The sequence below is a fragment of the Toxotes jaculatrix genome, chromosome 12, assembly GCF_017976425.1.
Source record: "Toxotes jaculatrix isolate fToxJac2 chromosome 12, fToxJac2.pri, whole genome shotgun sequence".
Classification (NCBI taxonomy): Eukaryota; Metazoa; Chordata; class Actinopteri; family Toxotidae; genus Toxotes; species Toxotes jaculatrix.
The window spans coordinates 1,285,989-1,303,752 of NC_054405.1; the positions used below are offsets into that span (position 1 = coordinate 1,285,989).

The 17,764-nt window shown below is 41.4% G+C and overlaps 1 protein-coding gene and 2 long non-coding RNA genes across 10 annotated transcripts; all 3 read right to left on the reverse strand.

Annotated features, from left to right (window-relative positions):
- Positions 1 to 641: 641 nt before the first annotated feature.
- Positions 642 to 4,691, reverse strand: LOC121190897 (biliverdin reductase A-like). Of its 7 annotated transcripts, none has more exons than XR_005895018.1 (6): positions 4,017 to 4,691; positions 3,357 to 3,522; positions 1,769 to 1,902; positions 1,466 to 1,598; positions 1,122 to 1,365; positions 642 to 1,019 (listed from the first exon to the last, which is right to left on the reverse strand). XR_005895018.1 is itself a non-coding variant. In XM_041051930.1 (2 exons), the coding sequence occupies exons 1-2, from the start codon at positions 4,172 to 4,174 to the stop codon at positions 3,267 to 3,269; spliced, it is 414 nt and encodes a 137-aa protein (XP_040907864.1). In that variant the 5' UTR covers positions 4,175 to 4,691; the 3' UTR covers positions 3,076 to 3,266. The 7 variants fall into 7 exon arrangements, 1 of the variants encoding a protein (XP_040907864.1); XR_005895020.1 differs by having other exon boundaries at positions 1,122 to 1,256; positions 1,466 to 1,613; XR_005895017.1 differs by having other exon boundaries at positions 1,466 to 1,613.
- Positions 4,692 to 8,871: 4,180 nt separating this feature from the next.
- On the reverse strand, positions 8,872 to 14,462 carry LOC121190922. Its single transcript, XR_005895048.1, has 3 exons — positions 14,403 to 14,462; positions 9,347 to 9,464; positions 8,872 to 8,947 (listed from the first exon to the last, which is right to left on the reverse strand). It is a non-coding gene; the product is annotated as an uncharacterized LOC121190922 (long non-coding RNA).
- A 703-nt stretch (positions 14,463 to 15,165) lies between these two features.
- LOC121190924 lies at positions 15,166 to 17,314 on the reverse strand. 2 transcript variants are annotated; one of them, XR_005895050.1, is made up of 2 exons: positions 17,289 to 17,314; positions 15,166 to 15,685 (listed from the first exon to the last, which is right to left on the reverse strand). It is a non-coding gene; the product is annotated as an uncharacterized LOC121190924 (long non-coding RNA). The 2 variants fall into 2 exon arrangements; XR_005895051.1 differs by lacking the exon at positions 17,289 to 17,314 and adding an exon at positions 16,871 to 16,895.
- Positions 17,315 to 17,764: the final 450 nt, after the last annotated feature.

Genomic DNA, 17,764 nt, shown 5'->3' on the forward strand with positions numbered 1-17,764 from the left:
ACATCAGTCTGCTGTGATTCTAGATAAAACTTGCACAGTCTCTTCATATGATCTGAGTGCATCAGTTACAGAAACTCCTGGAGCTGGCAAAATGGTAACCTCTTCATCTGAGAGCTCACGGGCCAGCTGAACCTCGGGCACTGACACAGTGCCTCCATGAAGACTGAGAGGTCTGTTCCAGTCATCCCATAGTCTTCATAAACATGAATGGAGAGCAAGCATGATTAATCTTGTACTTAAAACTAGTCTGACATGTCATATTAGATATTTAAGATGTTACTTTTGGTCACAGAGTCGGTGAGAAATTAAATGTTGCCTATTCAGTTTTGTAAAATACTACAGGTATGCGTGGCACACGGTTAGCTCAGTTGGTAGAGCATGAGAATCAACCTCTCAGGGTCGTGGGTTTGAATCCCACTCCGGGTGGCACCACCTCCCATGGGCTCACCACCCGTGGAGGTGCCATAGGACTTCGGTGCATTGTGAAGTGGGCGGGAGCTGCCCCGCGACCTGGGCCTGGACCCAGATAAGCAGTGGATGATGACATGACATGACATGACATGACTACAGGTATGCATAGTATGCACCATAGCACAGTTCAGAGGTGGATCTTTGAAAGCTCAGGAGACTTTGAAGAGATTATAACCTATGTTTATTATTCTCATTTCATGTCATTATTTTCTCCCACAATTCCTTTGGGGAAACAGACAGATTAAAAAAATGTTAAAAGTTGATCCTTGTTTAACCTCAGTAGGATCCTCCACAGGGCCTTGCTCTCTGTATGTATTCTCCAGAGTTGCTGTGGTGACTGATTCCTTTCAGTTCTAAGACCATGAAAGTTCCAAGCATCTCTGAAGGAGTCAAGGCTTTGCTGGATTAGTGGAAGGAAGATCCGGTGCAGTGCGAAAAGATGGACTTCATTGTCTGGGTTCAGTGTAGCCTGATCTTCCAATGAAGTAAAAGTCTGATAGAAGAGGTCCAGGGCATGTTCATAAACATCTCTCCACATCCTCTCTATTCTGTGTTTAGGATAAAATTGACAAGGTGTTAATTTATGTGTGACATATGCTAAAGAAGTACAGTCAATTGGTATGTTTGTTGTATAAGCCAAACATATTTACCGCTGATTGTAGACACTTCTGCCTGTGATGTGCGAGTTCCTGTCAGTACCTCTGCTCCTGATCATGAATTCTGCTACGTCTGCATTCTCCCCCACTTTATCAGAGCCCATACTGCTCAACAGCAGCGATAAAGCTCTGTAAGACCATACAAGCTCTATTATTGCCAGCCACAGTCAGGTAGACAACTAACTGACTGAATCCATCCACCCCTCCATCCACCCCATCATGGACAACAAATCTCCACCTGTCAGGCAATTGTGAACACACAAAAAATAGTTTTATTGTACAGCAGTTCTAATCACGTCTACAGAAAGATTTATAATTTATCTGGTAATATCACTGACCTGATTAGCTTATGGTTGTCATCTATATGCCACAAAGATTTTGGGCCAGGAACAGAATACTGCCGTCATCTTAATACACGCAGCCTTAGACGTCTCATGTAGACTCCTTCTGCATGAGCTCTGTGTAAAGACTCTTGCAGTCTTGAGACTGAGGGGAGGAAAATGACTGATGCATTACAAATGGAAACATACATGAACATTATCTTAAACTTAGCTAGGTTCACTAATTAAGTTCAGCTTTCTTATTTAAATAACTAATACTTTAAAAATAAATGTAAATAATGCCCATATTATTATACTCACTTGGAACACGCAAACCTCTTGCATTCGGATGACCCCACATTAACTTGTAGCTGCCGTTTGGATGTCTTCTGTGGACTTCACTTATAATAAGGTCCAACTCCTCATCATTCACAGCTGAACAGAGGTCTTTCTTTCTGTACAAACAAAAAACATCAACATCGAGAAATGTTACCGTTATCCATTATGAGTGGATGAGAACGGAAATTCGTAAACTGAAAACTCATGAATTAAGTTTGGGGGGATAATCCAGATTTAGGGCATAGGTGAGGCCCAGGAGGAGGCAGCAGAATTTACACATGAATTTACACTTAAATTTTTCCACTGAGTTTATTAATGTGTGCGCCTGCAGCGGTAAACCATCTGCATCTGTTTAACATCACTGAACAATGCAAAGAAAATGACGGGCCAGGTTGTTATGTCCGGTTACAAAGATGGAATATTGTCACTTTTATTTTTTTCAGTTTGATGGAAATTAAAGTATTAAGTGGCTAAATCACTGAACACTTTATGTTAATACTCAAACAGTGTGAGTCACTGTACAGCGTTAGACTTTGGACATGGACATGTGTGTGAGATGCTCTAAAGCTGACAGCACACAAAGAATTATGAAATGAAGGTAAGCATTTCTTTCTCTAGAATATCACAGCTCAGCTCATGTGAATGAAACTTCTTCACCATGAGACACCATCCACCACCTTACTAACATCCACAAACTGTGCACGACAGGTCCTTCTTGATGGTGGGAACAGCAAACTGGTCAGTGGCTAACACCTTTGCTCTAACAGGGTGCACCTGACCCTGGTCTTACTGAGGTAAGTAAGTTACCTCAAGTTTGCCTTAGCAAATTACCCTTAGCCAGGTTAGTGATGAGGTGAGCCCAGGCCAAATCATCTGACAGGGCCTGGACGTGCTTCAGGTAATCCTCCCATGAATCACTGTAAATTACGAGGAGACACCAATTTGTTCATCAGGCTCTGGAACAGGTACATGTGTTCAAGTAACATAGTCCAATTCAGCTGTTCCTATGGTGCCTATAATGTTCAGAGGTTTTCATTGAATTATATGTCTTAGATTGAAGGTCATAGTTCGTGGCGTTGTACTGGACAGCATCATATTCAGAGGTGTTCCTAATACTCTGCCTACCTCATTTATGAAAATACACATTCACTCCTACACCTGGTTATATATGAATGTAACAGCTGTGAATGCTTATTAAAGGACTAAACTGAAAAAACAGTAACCTAACTCAAGGATTCCTGATCACTCATTTCTCTGAATCAGTTAGTTTTGCCAAAGTTGTTGTTTTTTTATTTTTATTTTTTTATAACTTACAAGTGAGAGTGCTTATTTTCATCTTTTCAGGAGGTTGGAGATCGATCCAGCAGTCATGATCTTCTGCTTTCAGGCAACCCATGTTTAAAAATGCATTCATCATTTTAGTGTGTGTTAATATGTGTTAGTCTGTTTTTAAAACTCCTAAACTTTAGTGTGTCCCTGTTTAATTTTGGCAAAGTTGTTGTATCTTCTCTGACAGTTCCAGGCAGTATAGGATCCTGGTTTTCTCTCTCTGGAGCTCCTCAGGACTCACTTGGCCTGTCAGCTTGGCAGAGAAGTGGATCAGGTCCTGCATGAAGAGGCCCACAACTCCTCTGGGTCCAGGAGGGATTTGGGTCAGAGTGCAGGAGTCAGACTTAAAGTTGATGTTCTTGGCCCTAGGTAAGGCCGGTCCCTGTTCCTCGATCCAGGTCAGAGGCCTAGAAGGACACAGATCAAATGCATGTTATGAATTATCATTCTCAAATCCTCCCTGTGTCATTTGCCTGTGACATCAACTGAGTGGCTGCTGCAGTGGCCTTTAAATATGCTGCTAATTAACCTGTAATTGGACTCTGACGTCCCACTGCAGTCCAGGGACTGAAGTCAGACAGACCAACACACAGTTTAAGTCTTTTCATAGGACGTTTTGACATTTTGACAACATTTATTCCATCTCTGCAGACACGTGCAGACACGTGTGCAAACAGATGCTGTGTATCCTCTCTCACCTGTTGTCTGCAGTTCAGGATCTCTTTTTCAAGAGAAACTTGTATAAAGCAGAGAGAAAAACCAGCACGACCAGACATAAGCAGAGCACCATACAACCTCACAGCCAATCACAGACATCATCAAGCGATTAGAACACAGACAGACGTGTGGGTCTGATAGAGCCTGTTTAGTTTATTATATATATGAAGATTAACTTTATTACCTGACATTGTCCTCATGTGACTCATTCTCTGTGCAGACGAATGCCACATGGATGTCACTTCTCTGCTCACGGCCTTGTCCGCTGAGATCTGACTCACTCTCTGCTCGGTGTCCAGGCTTCTCCTGTCGGAGAAGGGCTCTTCTGTGCCGAGTTTGCATGTTCTCCCAAAAATCCCCAAACCATGCACATTAGGTTAATTGGCAACTCTACATTGCCCCTAGGTGTGAGTGTGTGCGTGTGTGGTTGTCTGTCTTTGTGTGGTGACCAGTCAGCTGGGATAGGCTCCAGCTCCCTCACAACCCTGACAGATCAAGGGATATAGAAGATGGATGGATGGAGACCAGACAAAGACAGGAAGTAACTAAGGACAGATACATGAGAGCCAGGGTTTCAAAATAAAAGAGGAAATACTAAACCAAAGTCAAGAGAGCAAAACAAGAGCAACATGAGCAAACCCAGGGACAGAAGCAGCCAGGCATACCAGTACTGTGCATGTACATGCTTTGTATAAAAAAATAAATAAAACAGAGAGATGCAAATTCTGTAAACTTTATACTTGAAACTGTAAAAAGTATCACCGCAAAAAACAAGTCAGTTCCAAGGTATGGGGATGTATGAAGTAATGACTCTACAGGTTAGAAATGACCTGCCCATTTCCATTTGGCCATTACGTGATTTCCATTTGCAAAAACAAAGGACATAAGAACCCTGTTTTGCATTGCAAAAAGCTAAAGTCTAGAGATCTTTTCTTGAAGCTATGTGGTTTAATAGTTAGGTAGGTAGGCAGGTAGGTAAGTAATAGTCAGTCTCTTTCCCAGATGGGATTACAATACATAACAAATACAACCATGAACACAGGAAAACCAACTTTCTTCAACTTTTTGGACTTAAGAGGTGAGTTTTTCAGACTTTTAGGAATATTTTTTTCCAGCAGAGTTAGAGTTTAAAACTACTACACTGAATACATATTGAATAAGTGTTCAATCAGGTCTCACTGGTATATAGTAGTAAGTAGTATATAGGGGCAGCTGTGGCTCACTAATCAGAAAGTCGGTGGTTAGATCCTCGACTCCTCTGGTCCGTGTGTCGAAGTATCCTTGGGCAAGGTACTGAACCCCAAATTGCCCCTGGTGTGCCCACCCATTTATATTTGTAGGGAATGCCAGTAGTAAAACGTGCTTAATGTTAGTAGTTTTGAATGTGTAGTTTTTTATATAGGGGGAGAATTTCTTTCTTTTCTCCATGAAAATAAGTTTAACCCTTGTGTGGTGTTCGTATTTTTGTTATTCAGCCAGTGTTCCTGTTTCTGGTAGACCTGCTGCATTTTTGGGTTTTCAAATCAACAAAATCAAAAAATTTTTATGTTAAAATACTCAACAGATGTTTACTTCATCCCAATTACAAGCCGTTCGTTTAATTTTTCTTTTGATAAAAAATGAAAATGGGCCCACAGACCCGAACACCATACAAAGGTTGTATTACTTTTCTATCAGAGGCAGCGGGCAGTCTCCTTGACCACCACGGAAATGAGGCCGCGGAAGCGATGTCGCATCGTAAGCGACGTCATATCAGAAGCGACGCCAGCCTCAACTCCAGTGAAGCTTTATTCTTATACAGTACAATCAGAGATGAGTGAAGATCGCGTAAGTGTTTTTTTTTTCTTTTTTGTTTAAACTGGTTTCCCAAGTTTCACTTTTCAAAATCGAGCAAAGACATGCAAGCGTGCGAGCATTCAAGCACGTGTTTATACGTGGCCTGCTAGCATGGTAGCATAACGGAGGCTAAAGGGACTATGGTAAATCAAAGAGGTGATTGTTCAATGCATCAGTAAACAACTGACGGTGCTGACGGGAGTCTGTTCTGCAAACAAACATGATTTCCTAAAAGCAACTTCAATGCAGGCATCAATGCAGGTCATCAGCCTGCTTTGTGCCTTGGGTAGTCCCTATCTGTGCTATCAACGTGCTGTAGACTTCCATGTGGGTCTTTAACAACTTGTACTTACTGCTTCTTTACTACCATATGCACAATCTAAAGTAGAAGTACATTTCCTCGTCTCTTTGAAGAGAGAGTGTGTGAAACATTCATATGAGAGACATTTGATGGCTGAGTTATGGAGTTCCAAATGACAAGGATAGATTTTTATGCCTCTGTTTCAGTGATAGGCCGGAGGCATTATGTTTTCGGGTTGACCGTCCTTCTGTCCTTCTGTCCATCCATCCCGATCACTACAAAACAACAACATTTAACTAACATACTTGTTTTAGTATTTGACAGTATTTGACAAAGTTTGTGGAAGTACTGCAGTGTGGGAAGTTTTTTTTGTACCAGGGTGCAGGCTGAGTTGGTTAATTGACAGAATGAGAAGAATTTGAGAGAGAATGTGTGCATGTGTGATCACTTGTTGGCCCTGTTAGCCATGCAAAGTAGTAATTTAGCACACTATGGTTAAATAGATAGCTATATAGATAGATAACTTTATTAATCCCAGAGGGAAATTAGTTTGTCCCAGCAGCACACATACACAACAAACACAATACAGTTATAAATAGAGAGATTAAGTAAAATTCAGTGCACAGTTCTGGAGGCTACATGTGTATTATACAGTCTGATGGCCTCAGGTAGAAAGGACTCACTGTAGCGCTCCTTAGAACATCTGGGCTGCAGCAGTCTGTTGCTGTGGGAGCTCCTCAGACTGTCCAAGATGTTGTAAAGGGGGTGAGAGACATTGTCCAAAATTGCTCTGATCTTTCCAAGCATTCTGTCTCTCATCACCACCTCTAATGGAGCCAGGCTGGAGCAAACAACTGACTCAGCCTTTTTATGAGTTTATTTAGTCTGTTTGTGTCCTTTACTCTAATTCCTGCTCCCCAACACACCACCGCAAAGAAGACGTTGAAGAATCTGAGCCTTCTAAGGAAATAAAGTCGACTCAGGCCTTTTTTATAGAGCACCTCTGTGTTTGTGGACCACTCCAGCTTGTAGTCCAAATTAACACCGAGGTAAACGAGTATTGCAATAATCAATTTGTGTAGATGCCAATGTAGTATGTAGTATTTTTATGTGTTTTGTTTTCTTCCATGGTTAGGTGGGCGATGGACACAGCCCATCCAGGTAAATGTATTCCAACCCTGTTTGTATCATGTTTTATATGCTGCATGTCCTTCTCCTCCTCTCCTCCATTCCCAACCAGGTTCTGCTCAAGGTTTCTTCCTGTTAAAAGGGAATTTTTTCTTGTCCCTGTCTCCTTAAGTGCTTGCTCTGGGGTCAGGCTCTGGGTCTCTGTAAAGCACTTTGAGACCGTTTTGATTGTGTTTCGGGATCAAGACTACAGTGATGGAGTCCTAATTGCATGCACTGGTTGAGTTAAAGGTGTGACAGGTGGAATAATGTTCGTAAGCAGCATTAATTCAGATCCAGTAGTAGAGTTTAACATTTAACAGTCTCATGTTTTGTATTTTTCACATTATGAGATTTAGTCATTCTCCTGTCATATCATATGCAATGGTTCTACTATTACAATAAACTGCCTCTGATGGTGGTCAAGGCCTTTGCAGTTTGGTTTTTGGTCCAGTTATTTGCTCTTAAACTGGCACATGCTGATACCAGTCTGAATCACTGTCTGCCTTGTCACCTCTTGTCCTGTAGTTTTGGAAGTGATCCCCAGTTTCCCATGAAGGATGAGGAGACTGCCATGGAGTGTGACCCTCCAGAAACTACACAGGGCAGGTAAAATGACTGAAGTTACATACGTGTACATTTTGTTGATGGGCCTTCACACAAATTGTTTTCTTTAGTTTCTTTAAGTGTCCTGAATCTGCTGTGATTATATTATTATCAATCATGGCTGCTTTTTGTTTCTGTGCTGTTTCCTATCCTAACTGTAATCTGCTGAGCACACGGTATCCACTAACTGTTCTGTAATCTGAATGCTGGCTCTCTAACATTGTTCACTGCCAACCCTGTTTGTATCATGTTTTATATGCTGCATGTCCTTCTCCTCCTCTCCTCCATTCCTAGCTGTCCTATCTTCCTCCTTTTCCTCCTTTCACCCAGCCCAGCCATCAGCAGGAGGGTCCCCCATATGAGCCAGGTTCTGCTCAAGGTTTGTTCCTGTTAAAAGGGAGTTTTTTCTTGCCACTGTCTTGTTCTGGGTCAGACTCTGGGTCTCTGTAAAGCGCTTTGAGACAATTGCACTCAGAGCTGGTTGAGTTAAAGGTGTGACAGGTGGAATAATGTTCATAACCAGCATTAATTCAGATCCAGTAGTAGAGTAACATTTAACGGTCTCATGTTTTGTATTTTTCATATTATGATATTTAGTGGGCAGCACGGTGGTGCAGTGGTTAGCACTGTTCTGTTCTGCCTCACAGCAAGAGGGTTCCAGGTTCAAACCCCGGTCTGGGCCCTTCTGTGTGGAGTTAGCATGTTCTCCCTGTGCCTGCATGGATTCTCTCCGGGTACTCCGTCTTCCTCCCATAATCCAAAAAACATGCATGGGTTAGATTAATTGGCTACTCTAAATTGCCCGTAGGTGTGAGTGTGGGCCTGTGTGGTTGTCTGTCTTTGTGTGTCAGCCCTGCGATTGACTGGCGACCAGTCCAGGGTGTACCCTGCCTCTCGCCCATAGTCAGCTGGGATACGCGACCCTGATGGATTAAGCGGTAGAAAATGAATGAATGAATGATATTTAGTCATTCTCCTGTCATATCATATGCAATGGTTCTACTATTACAATGAACTGCCTCTGATGGTGGTCAAGGCCTTTGCAGTTTGGTTTTTGGTCCAGTTATTTGCTCTTAAACTGGCACATGCTGATACCAGTCTGAATCACTGTCTGCCTTGTCACCTATTGTCCTGTTGTTTTGGAAGTGGTCCCCAGTTTCCCATGAAGGATGAGGAGACTGCCATGGAGTGTGACCCTCCAGAAACTACACAGGGCAGGTAAAATGACTGAAGTTACGTACGTGTACATTTTGTTGATAGGCCTTCACACAAATTGTTTTCTTCAGTTTCTGAATCTAATGCGGTTATATTAATGCCTTATTCTGGTTACTGCAGTTTTCGTGTAAAATCTTTTGCTGGGTTATCCTAAACAAATTCAGTCCAAATTGGACTAAGCATAGCTTAATTAAAATAAATGTAATACTTTTCAAACTCGTTTAGTGTTACGTTTCAGGATCAAGGCTACAGTGATGGAGTCATAATATCATGCACTAATGTATTCTAATCTACATGTAGGATAAACTGGGGTAAGACACCCCCTTAAAAACATCTGTTTTCTGTTAAAATATATATTTCTAATTTTACTTTTAATTACTTTTACTTACTCTTAATTATGAATTATGATGAATCACTGTCTGCCTTGTCACCTCTTGTCCTGTAGTTTTGGAAGTGATCCCCAGTTTCCCATGAAGGATGAGGAGACTGCCATGGAGTGTGACCCTCCTGTGTGACACAGGGCAGGTAAAATGACTGTGAAGATACATACGTGTACATTTTGTTGACAGGCAGAATAGGTCATATATTGCTGTAGACTACCAACCATACTCTGAAACAGTAACCCAGCTGTCAAACAAATGATAAATGATTGAAGTAGCGCTCTTCGCACAACAACATATTTGTATTTCAAGTAAATTTCCAGGGGAGGCTAAAAGCTGATACACTTCTTCTAGTTTTACTTGCTTGTGTTAGTCTTTTACTATTAACAACTTCATCAGGTTTTTGTGCCCCCTTAAACTTCTTTTGTGCTGTAACTTCATATTTTGCTCTGTATGACTTGCATTGTATTAGAATTTGTATTTTTTGTGTTTGCAGCCCTGTTTTATGCAGCATACGTTTTCAAACTGGCAATTTTTCTGTTTTTACCATTAACTTTCATTTGCTTGGGTTGCAGTGTGTTGAGCTCTCTTGAAATAATGTTGTCATTTATGAATGACTTATCAAAGGCTGATATGTTCTTGCTGCAGGAAAGAGGCACCACCTGAATCCTTCCTGATGGCAGTGTCGTCATAGATATTTATGGAGGATTTGTATTGAGGATTGGAAGTGCCACAATGAAATAAATAAATATACCATTAAATAATTCATTACTTGTGTCATGAATTAAATAAAATTGGAATTAAATAAGGCGGCACGGTGGTGCTTTTCTGTGTGGAGTTTGCATGTTCTCCCTGTGCCTGCATGGGATCTCTCCTGGTACTCCGGTTTCCTCCCACAATTCCAAAAACATGCATGGGTTAGGTTAATTGGCTACCCTAAATTGCCCGTAGGTGTGAGTGTGTGCGTGTGTGGTCTGGACTGGCGACCAGTCCAGGGTGTACCCCGCCTCTCGCCCATTGTAAGCTGGGATACGCTCCAGTTCCCCCGCATCCCTGACAGAGGATTAAGCGGTAGAAAATGAATGAATGAATGGAATTAAATCAATAAATGTGTTATGAAAGGTGTAACAAATTAATTTAAATACCATTTTATGTAAAAAATGTATAATTATAATTATTTCACTATTTAATTCATTATTTCATGGTCCTGTGTTGCTGTGTTTAATGAATTTATCTGTCAAACTCGCCCATCTAAGTTGAATGGGTGGATCGTAGCACCTGATTGGTTACCCTGCCTATCAAGCCAAGTTGATTCCAGATAATGGATCGATGCAGAGCTGGATTGTTTGGGATTTGATTCACCATGCATATTCTTGTTCGACTACACTACGTTTGTATGGTTTCAAGTTGACACAATGAAATACAAATATTGAATATATATATTAAATACAAAAGCTATAATATTTGACAACTAAAACAATGACAGGGTTTCGATACTGAATGAAGCAGTAAAGTGGTTCATACGTCATAAATCACGTGATTTTTCCAAACCAAAAGACACACATCTGACTCAGAGTCTGACTATCATGGAGCTTGATAAATAGCACTTTTCTGTTTGACTAGATAATGATAATGTGGTTTCAAGTGGATTAATAATAATAATAATAATAATAATAAAGATGAAACATTGAAATGGTGCTGGTACATTCATGAGATGTGTTCTACAAATACAGACTGACTCCAACCCTCCAACCGAAGGGTTGGAGGGAGGATGTTGGCCCGCAGCTTTCTGCACGACGGCCCCCGTGTCAAAGGATTAAGTCCTGCTGTAATTCATGTACTGCTCAGTGGGGACCCTGAAATGGCAACTGTTGTCACAGAAGACTGTCCTGATCTGCACATCAGGAGTATTATTAAACTGGTACGTAACATAAAGAAAACTTTGCCAAAATTATTGTTTTGGCAAATGTAATAACTTGTATGGTCTTGATTTTAGCTTTAACATGAAGAACTTACACCGGAACAGAAGGACATAGTTTCAGATCTTTCCGTGTCTTGGGATCTCCCGGCAGTCACCAAACTGCTTCTACTCCATGCAGTAAGTTGCAGTGAGGAAAAGACACATCTGAATAGCGACGTACATTATTCTAAAATGTGTAAATGTCTTATTAAGGGCTGATATATTCTGTGCTAGAGTTTAAATTGATTTTATTAAGCACTTCATTGTGCTTTTATGAACATTTTCCCTACTGTGCTTTTTTTGTAAATTTGTGTTGAGCCTTTGGGCTGTAATATGGGTTGGGTCTATCTCTTAGGTCATTGGGAGGACCATCCACCAAATTAAACAGTTGAGAAAGGGACTGAAAGATATAATGGTATGGCCCCTGCTTACATCTAGGCCAGATGTTGTCCCACTTCTTTTCCCCAAAATGGCTGAACTGCAGTTCATACCCCAGGTAAGTCAGTAATTTAGTTACTTATTTGTGACTTTACTTAATGAATTTACATGTATTTTCAATGACTGAGCTGGTTATTTTTCCATTTACCAGGAATGTGATCTGCATATTCCTTCACCAAAATAAGTTCTCCTTTTAATATAATTACATTGATGTGTTCTTTAAGATGCTTCTCTAAAAAAAATCACATGACCATTTGCAGAGAGTGATGATGAAGACTTCGACATGGAGTCCACATGCCGCATCACCGGCTTTCTAAGGATGTTTATTGAAATGGGTATAAACACCTTATTTGGCTAATGTATTACTCTCTTTACAAATGCGTCTATGTCTCATGGATGGATATGATCAGTTAAAGTTGAACTAAATGTCATCTTGAATCCATTTTATGACTTCTAGCTTCATCAGGTACACTGGCCCAGCTGCTGACATTCTGGGTAGGCTGGGAGATGCTTCCTCCTGAACTGAAAGTGGAGATTTCTGGGGGAACCCTTCCTACGTCCTCCACATGCTTTGAAACCCTAAAGCTGCCAGCTCATTTCAAAACCTAAGAGGACTTTCAGAAAGCACTTGTCTCTGCCATAAATAGTGCACAGACTGGATTTAGACTTGATTAATTTTTTTTCAGACAGAAGTCACTGACTGCACTGTTCAGTAGGTCAGGTCAATTGACACAAGTTCAGTGTCTTTTAATACATTTAACATACTATGCAGTAGAAATCGACCGATTATCGGCGCCGATATTCGGCATCGGCCTTCTTTTTAATCCGACGGCCGATGAGAGATCAATTTAAAACTGGGTTATTTTGGCTCTGATGCACCTGCGCCTCTCTGTCTGCAGTCACTACTCTGTCTCCAGCATTGTCCCACCCACAGCACCATCTGATTGGTTACAAGCAGAGCTGATTGGCACGGGTAACAGCCAGACTATTTCACACATACATGGTGTCTCTCTACCTGCCAAGCTCACCAATGAGAAGTGGCATGCTGCTCGTGGACAGGTCAGGCTAACCAATCAGTATAACCTGCTTTTTAATTTATGACTTCAGCTGGACCACCAGAAGCGGAACGATGGCATTTAATCCCCAAGAAAAACAGCACGTCGGTCATTTGTGAGTATTTCGGTTTTGTATTTTTTTTAACGTAAGTAAAGTAAGTAAAACACAGTAAAACTGCCTTAACTTTAAGACAGTCGGCTGTGGTTGAACTAAACTCAGCTCTTTCCCTGTGTTCTATAGCAATGTGTGTTTCCATCTGACAGGAAGACTGAGAGTTGCACCTTGTTGAGTCTTATCCACTGAACCAGACAGAGCCAGGGGATTCTGTAGTAGCCCCCACATGTCCTTAAGTATGAAGCTTATTTAAAGGCAGTGTAGTGGGACTGTATCCCCTAAAGTATTAATACACATTTTTAATTGCTGTTGTCACCTCTTTTAGGCCCAGATCCAGACTGCTGCTTTGCCTGAGCAGTTCTTTTATTGGCTGGTTTTATTTACTTCACATGTTGTTTTTACAGGGACTGATGTAATTATCTGTCCATATAAGTCCTTTCTGGTTCATTTTATCTGAACGAACTGATTTTAATTGTTTTTATTTTCAGGTAGAGGTCCAGCCTGTAAAGGAAATCTAATTATAACACTATTGCACTAAGAGCAGCAAGCTAAAACTAAAACCTGACCTTTCTGTCCTTCCTTGATGTAAAATCATCACTAATGTCATCATACGAAATCTGCTCCCCTATTGAGTGATTGATACTGATGACAGCAAAGCCAGTGAACCGTTCCTGAGATATGGTTGACCTCAGGTACGACTTGATCAACTTTAGCTTTGAAAAGCTCCTCTATACAGTGGATCCCCCTCCTCCCTTTCCGTCATTTGGGAGAGACCCAGAGGTGAACTGTCCCCTGCGCCCCTCTCCTCTTTCCCCTCCTCACACAGCTTCTGAGCACGGCACCTGCAGCTGCAGGGGGTGCCAATTTGCTCATACCCCACACAGTAATATGATAGATAATAGAAAACCGCTTAGCGGCACAGATGATTTTTTTTTCACATGGTTGTGCCGCCCCCCCCATGTGATGCCTCCACCAGCAGCTGCCCGGTTCACCCACTCCAAAAACCACCACTGGCTGAAGGTGTGTGTTTCCTGATTCTACTCTCCTCTACATCAGGAGAGAAAACACCTGGTTCTGTCTTATTTAACACAAAATATGGAAAGACTTTAAAGGAGCAGTGTGGAGGATTTAGGGGGATCTATTGGCAGAAATGGAAGATAATATTCATAATTATGTTTCAAGTAGAGTTTAATCATCTGAAAAGTGAATTTGTGAAAACAAAAAGACTCAATATAACATGAATAAATGAACAAATGAATGTAAAATGTAACAGTTACTAATAAACAGAAAAACTTAACAGCAATAATCACAACCAACTGAAAAATCTATGTTTGATAAACACAACATTTAAATAATCTCCAGAAAAACACACAGCTGACCTAAAGATTATAAAACTATTATGAGAATAATGAGAATAATTTCATACTGTGTATATTTGAAAAACTAAACTACTAATCTGCACTGACTGATAATGTTAAAGATCATGTCTGGACTTACACAGCCTTTCTGCAGTTCCCCACAGCTGGGATCAGTCTCCGTCGTCCCTCCACTGATGTGTTGTACGTGTTCAGGTCCAACTCATCCAGAACCTCCTCTGACATCTGCAGAACGTAGGCCAGAGCTGAACAGTGGATCTCAGAGAGTCTCTTCTCTGATCTGTTCTCTGACTTCAGGAACTCTTGGATCTCCTGATGTACTGAGCGGTCCTTCATCTCCATCAGACAGAGGAAGATGTTGATGCTTCTGTTAGGAGAGATATCATCTCTGTTCATCTCCTTCAGGTTGTTGATGGCTCTCTGGATGATTTCTGGTCTGTTCTCTGTCTGACCCAGAAGGCCTCCTAAGAGTCTCTGGTTGGACTCCAGAGACAGGCCATGAAGGAAGCGAACAAACAGGTCCAGGTGGCCATTTTTACTTTGGAGGGATTTCTCCATGGCATCACTGAGGAGGACATCGAGTTATGAGTAGCTGCTATTGTCTTCCTGATAAAAGACTCTGGCTCTGAGTCCCAGTGTTTGTAGTCTTGTCCCAGGAAAGTCCTCAGCTCTCTTATCTCCCCTCTGTGTAACAGTGGAACATGTAGACTGCAGCTTGGTGGTGATTGGCTGCGCGCCCTGATTTGTGTCACCTGTTGTAAATGACTTCCTGTGTATTTAAGTCTTGTTGCTCCCCTGTTCCTTTGTCGGTTAGTCTGTCTCAGCTCATGTTTGCACCTGTGGTCCATCTCCTGGTGTCTCTGTTCTTGTCCTTGAATCTTTTGTTAGTTGTCTTATCTGTTTCCCTGCCTGTGCACTGTCCTGGATTTGCCTCCTGTTTTCACTTTCCTCTGTTATTTTATTCTGTCACAAGTAAGGACTTTTCTCCATTTTGGATGTTTTTTATTTGTTGAAGTTTTGCTTCCTGCCCCTGGACTTTTTCCTGAGAGTTTGAGTTAAATAAAAGGACTTCACTTCACTCATCTGTCCGTCCTGGGGTTTCTGCATTTGGGTCCTCTTCCTTATGTTCCTGGCTGCACAGCAGCGTCACACAACAGTTACACAGGCAGTGACGACAACTGCAGGACCTCAACACACTAAACACTGTTATAGCCCAAAGTTTGGTTCACAGGTTTGTAGCAGTTCTCTTACTTTGTGTCTGAGGGTCCAGGTTCATTACTGAATTTTAGAGGATTTAACTCTCTGGACCTGTCACTCTTCATAGACAGACAGCTGGATCCTGGACACTCTGCTCTGTCCTCTTCTTCCTCCACACAAACACTCATCTTCTGGACTTCAGTCAGTCTGAGAAGGAAACCAGTAAAACAGACTGTGAGCTCAGACACACAAAGAGTCAGGACAAACAAGTCTGAACAAGAGGCACATGCAAGACTGAGAGAACAGGAGGCAACACACACACACACAGACTAACAGAGTCCACAGTGAAATAAAAACTCTCCACCTGCTCAGTTTATTTTAACTGTGAGTCTGAAAACTGACTCAGAGACTTTGACAGTAAAATAATAATAATGTTGCATTAACACTCACCCTGACTCAGCCTTCAGTTTTCCTCCTCCTGCTCTGTTTAGTTCAAATGGCGTCTGAACTGACTGAACACTTTCAGTTTTACCTGCTCCTCCCCTCTACATTTACAAGTTTAGAACTTGTTTCAATTGTGTTTTGTTTGTTATAATTTTTTTTGACTAAATCAGATTTAACTTAGTGTTTTTACAGACGTACTATAAAATAAACTATATGAATGATGTTCATTATCATTATTATAGGAGAGAAGATCCCAGCTGACTCAGTGGATCTGGATCTGTCTGTGGAACAGGTGACAGTGGATTAAGGTGAACAACCGTTCTTCTCAGCCTCTGACCCTCAGCACATTATTGTTGTTGACAAACTGTGTGTGAAGCTGTTACAGATGATGTGATGCAGCTATCAGGGCTTAAGACTGTGAGCAGACATATTTGTAGTCCTTATTTCCTCAAATTTTCCATCTTCATTTTCCTTTTCTTCACAGAAATTTGTTCTTTTCTAACTTATTTGATTCAAAGACTAAAACAAGCCAATGCTGCCACATCTCGTTTATTCTTTGTACCAGTTTAGTGGAATCATGTTGACAAATTACTCCTATAAATCTTAATCATGGTCTATGTAGTGTTTTGTGTATCTGCTGTTTTGTTCCTTGTGTCAGGAAGCTCCCAATCACCCAGCTCCTCCTATACAACCAGCAGCACACGATCCACCTACAAAAGGTCCTTCCTCCTCCTCCTCCTTCTTTAGTCAGATCATTTCAAAAGAAATGAGCAGCCTCAGCAGTCAGTATTAATACACTGATGAGCCAGAAGAACCAGGAAGAACTGATGTTCTGTCGACACTACGGCAGCTGTTACAGACAGAGACGACAACTGCAGGACCTCAACACACTAAACACAGTTATAGCCCAAAGTTTGGAGGTTCACAGGTTTGTAGCAGTTCTCTTACTTTGTGTCTGAGGGTCCAGGTTCATTACTGAACAATGGAGGATTAAACTCTTTGGACCAGTCACTCTTCCTAGACAGACAGCTGGATCCTGGACACTCTGCTCTGTCCTCTTCTTCCTCCACACAAACACTCATCTTCTGGACTTCAGTCAGTCTGAGAAGGAAACCAGTAAAACAGACTGTGAGCTCAGACACACAAAGAGTCAGGACACACAAGTCTGATCAAGAGTCACATGCAACACATGCAAGAGTACAGGAAGTAACACACACACACACACACACACACACACACCAGCAGAGTCCACAGTGAAATAAAAACAGGCAGCTCTTCACCTGTTTAGTTTATTTTAACTGTGAGTCTGAAAACTGACTCAGAGACTTTGACAGTAGAATAATAATAATATTGTATTAACACTCACCCTGACTCAGCCTTCAGTTTTCCTCCTCCTGCTCTGTTTAGTTCAAATGGCATCTGAACTAACTGACTGAACTTTCAGTTTTACCTGCTCCTCCCCTCTACATTTACAGGAAGTCACACAATCTACCTGTGTCTGTGAGTGTGTGTGTGTGTGCATGCTGTGTGATGAAATAAATGGTGGCGGTCACATAGTCATGTCTGAATTTTCTCATGTGCAGTGTTTGAATTATCTTCTAGTGGGACCAGCACCAGGTGAGCACATGGTGTGAGTATAAGCAGGTTGTGATAGAATCTCCCCACAGTGAGTACTCTACCCTTGTTTTAAACTTTTATTGTTGTATTCAGTTGGTGCTATCTAGGTTATTTCAATACTGTAGAATAAAGGCTATCATTTGTACTGACCTGAGTGCTTTTGTTCTTTTAGGCCTGTTAGTTCTCAACTCATCCTGTTTTAATTATCTTGGTTTAAATAAATTT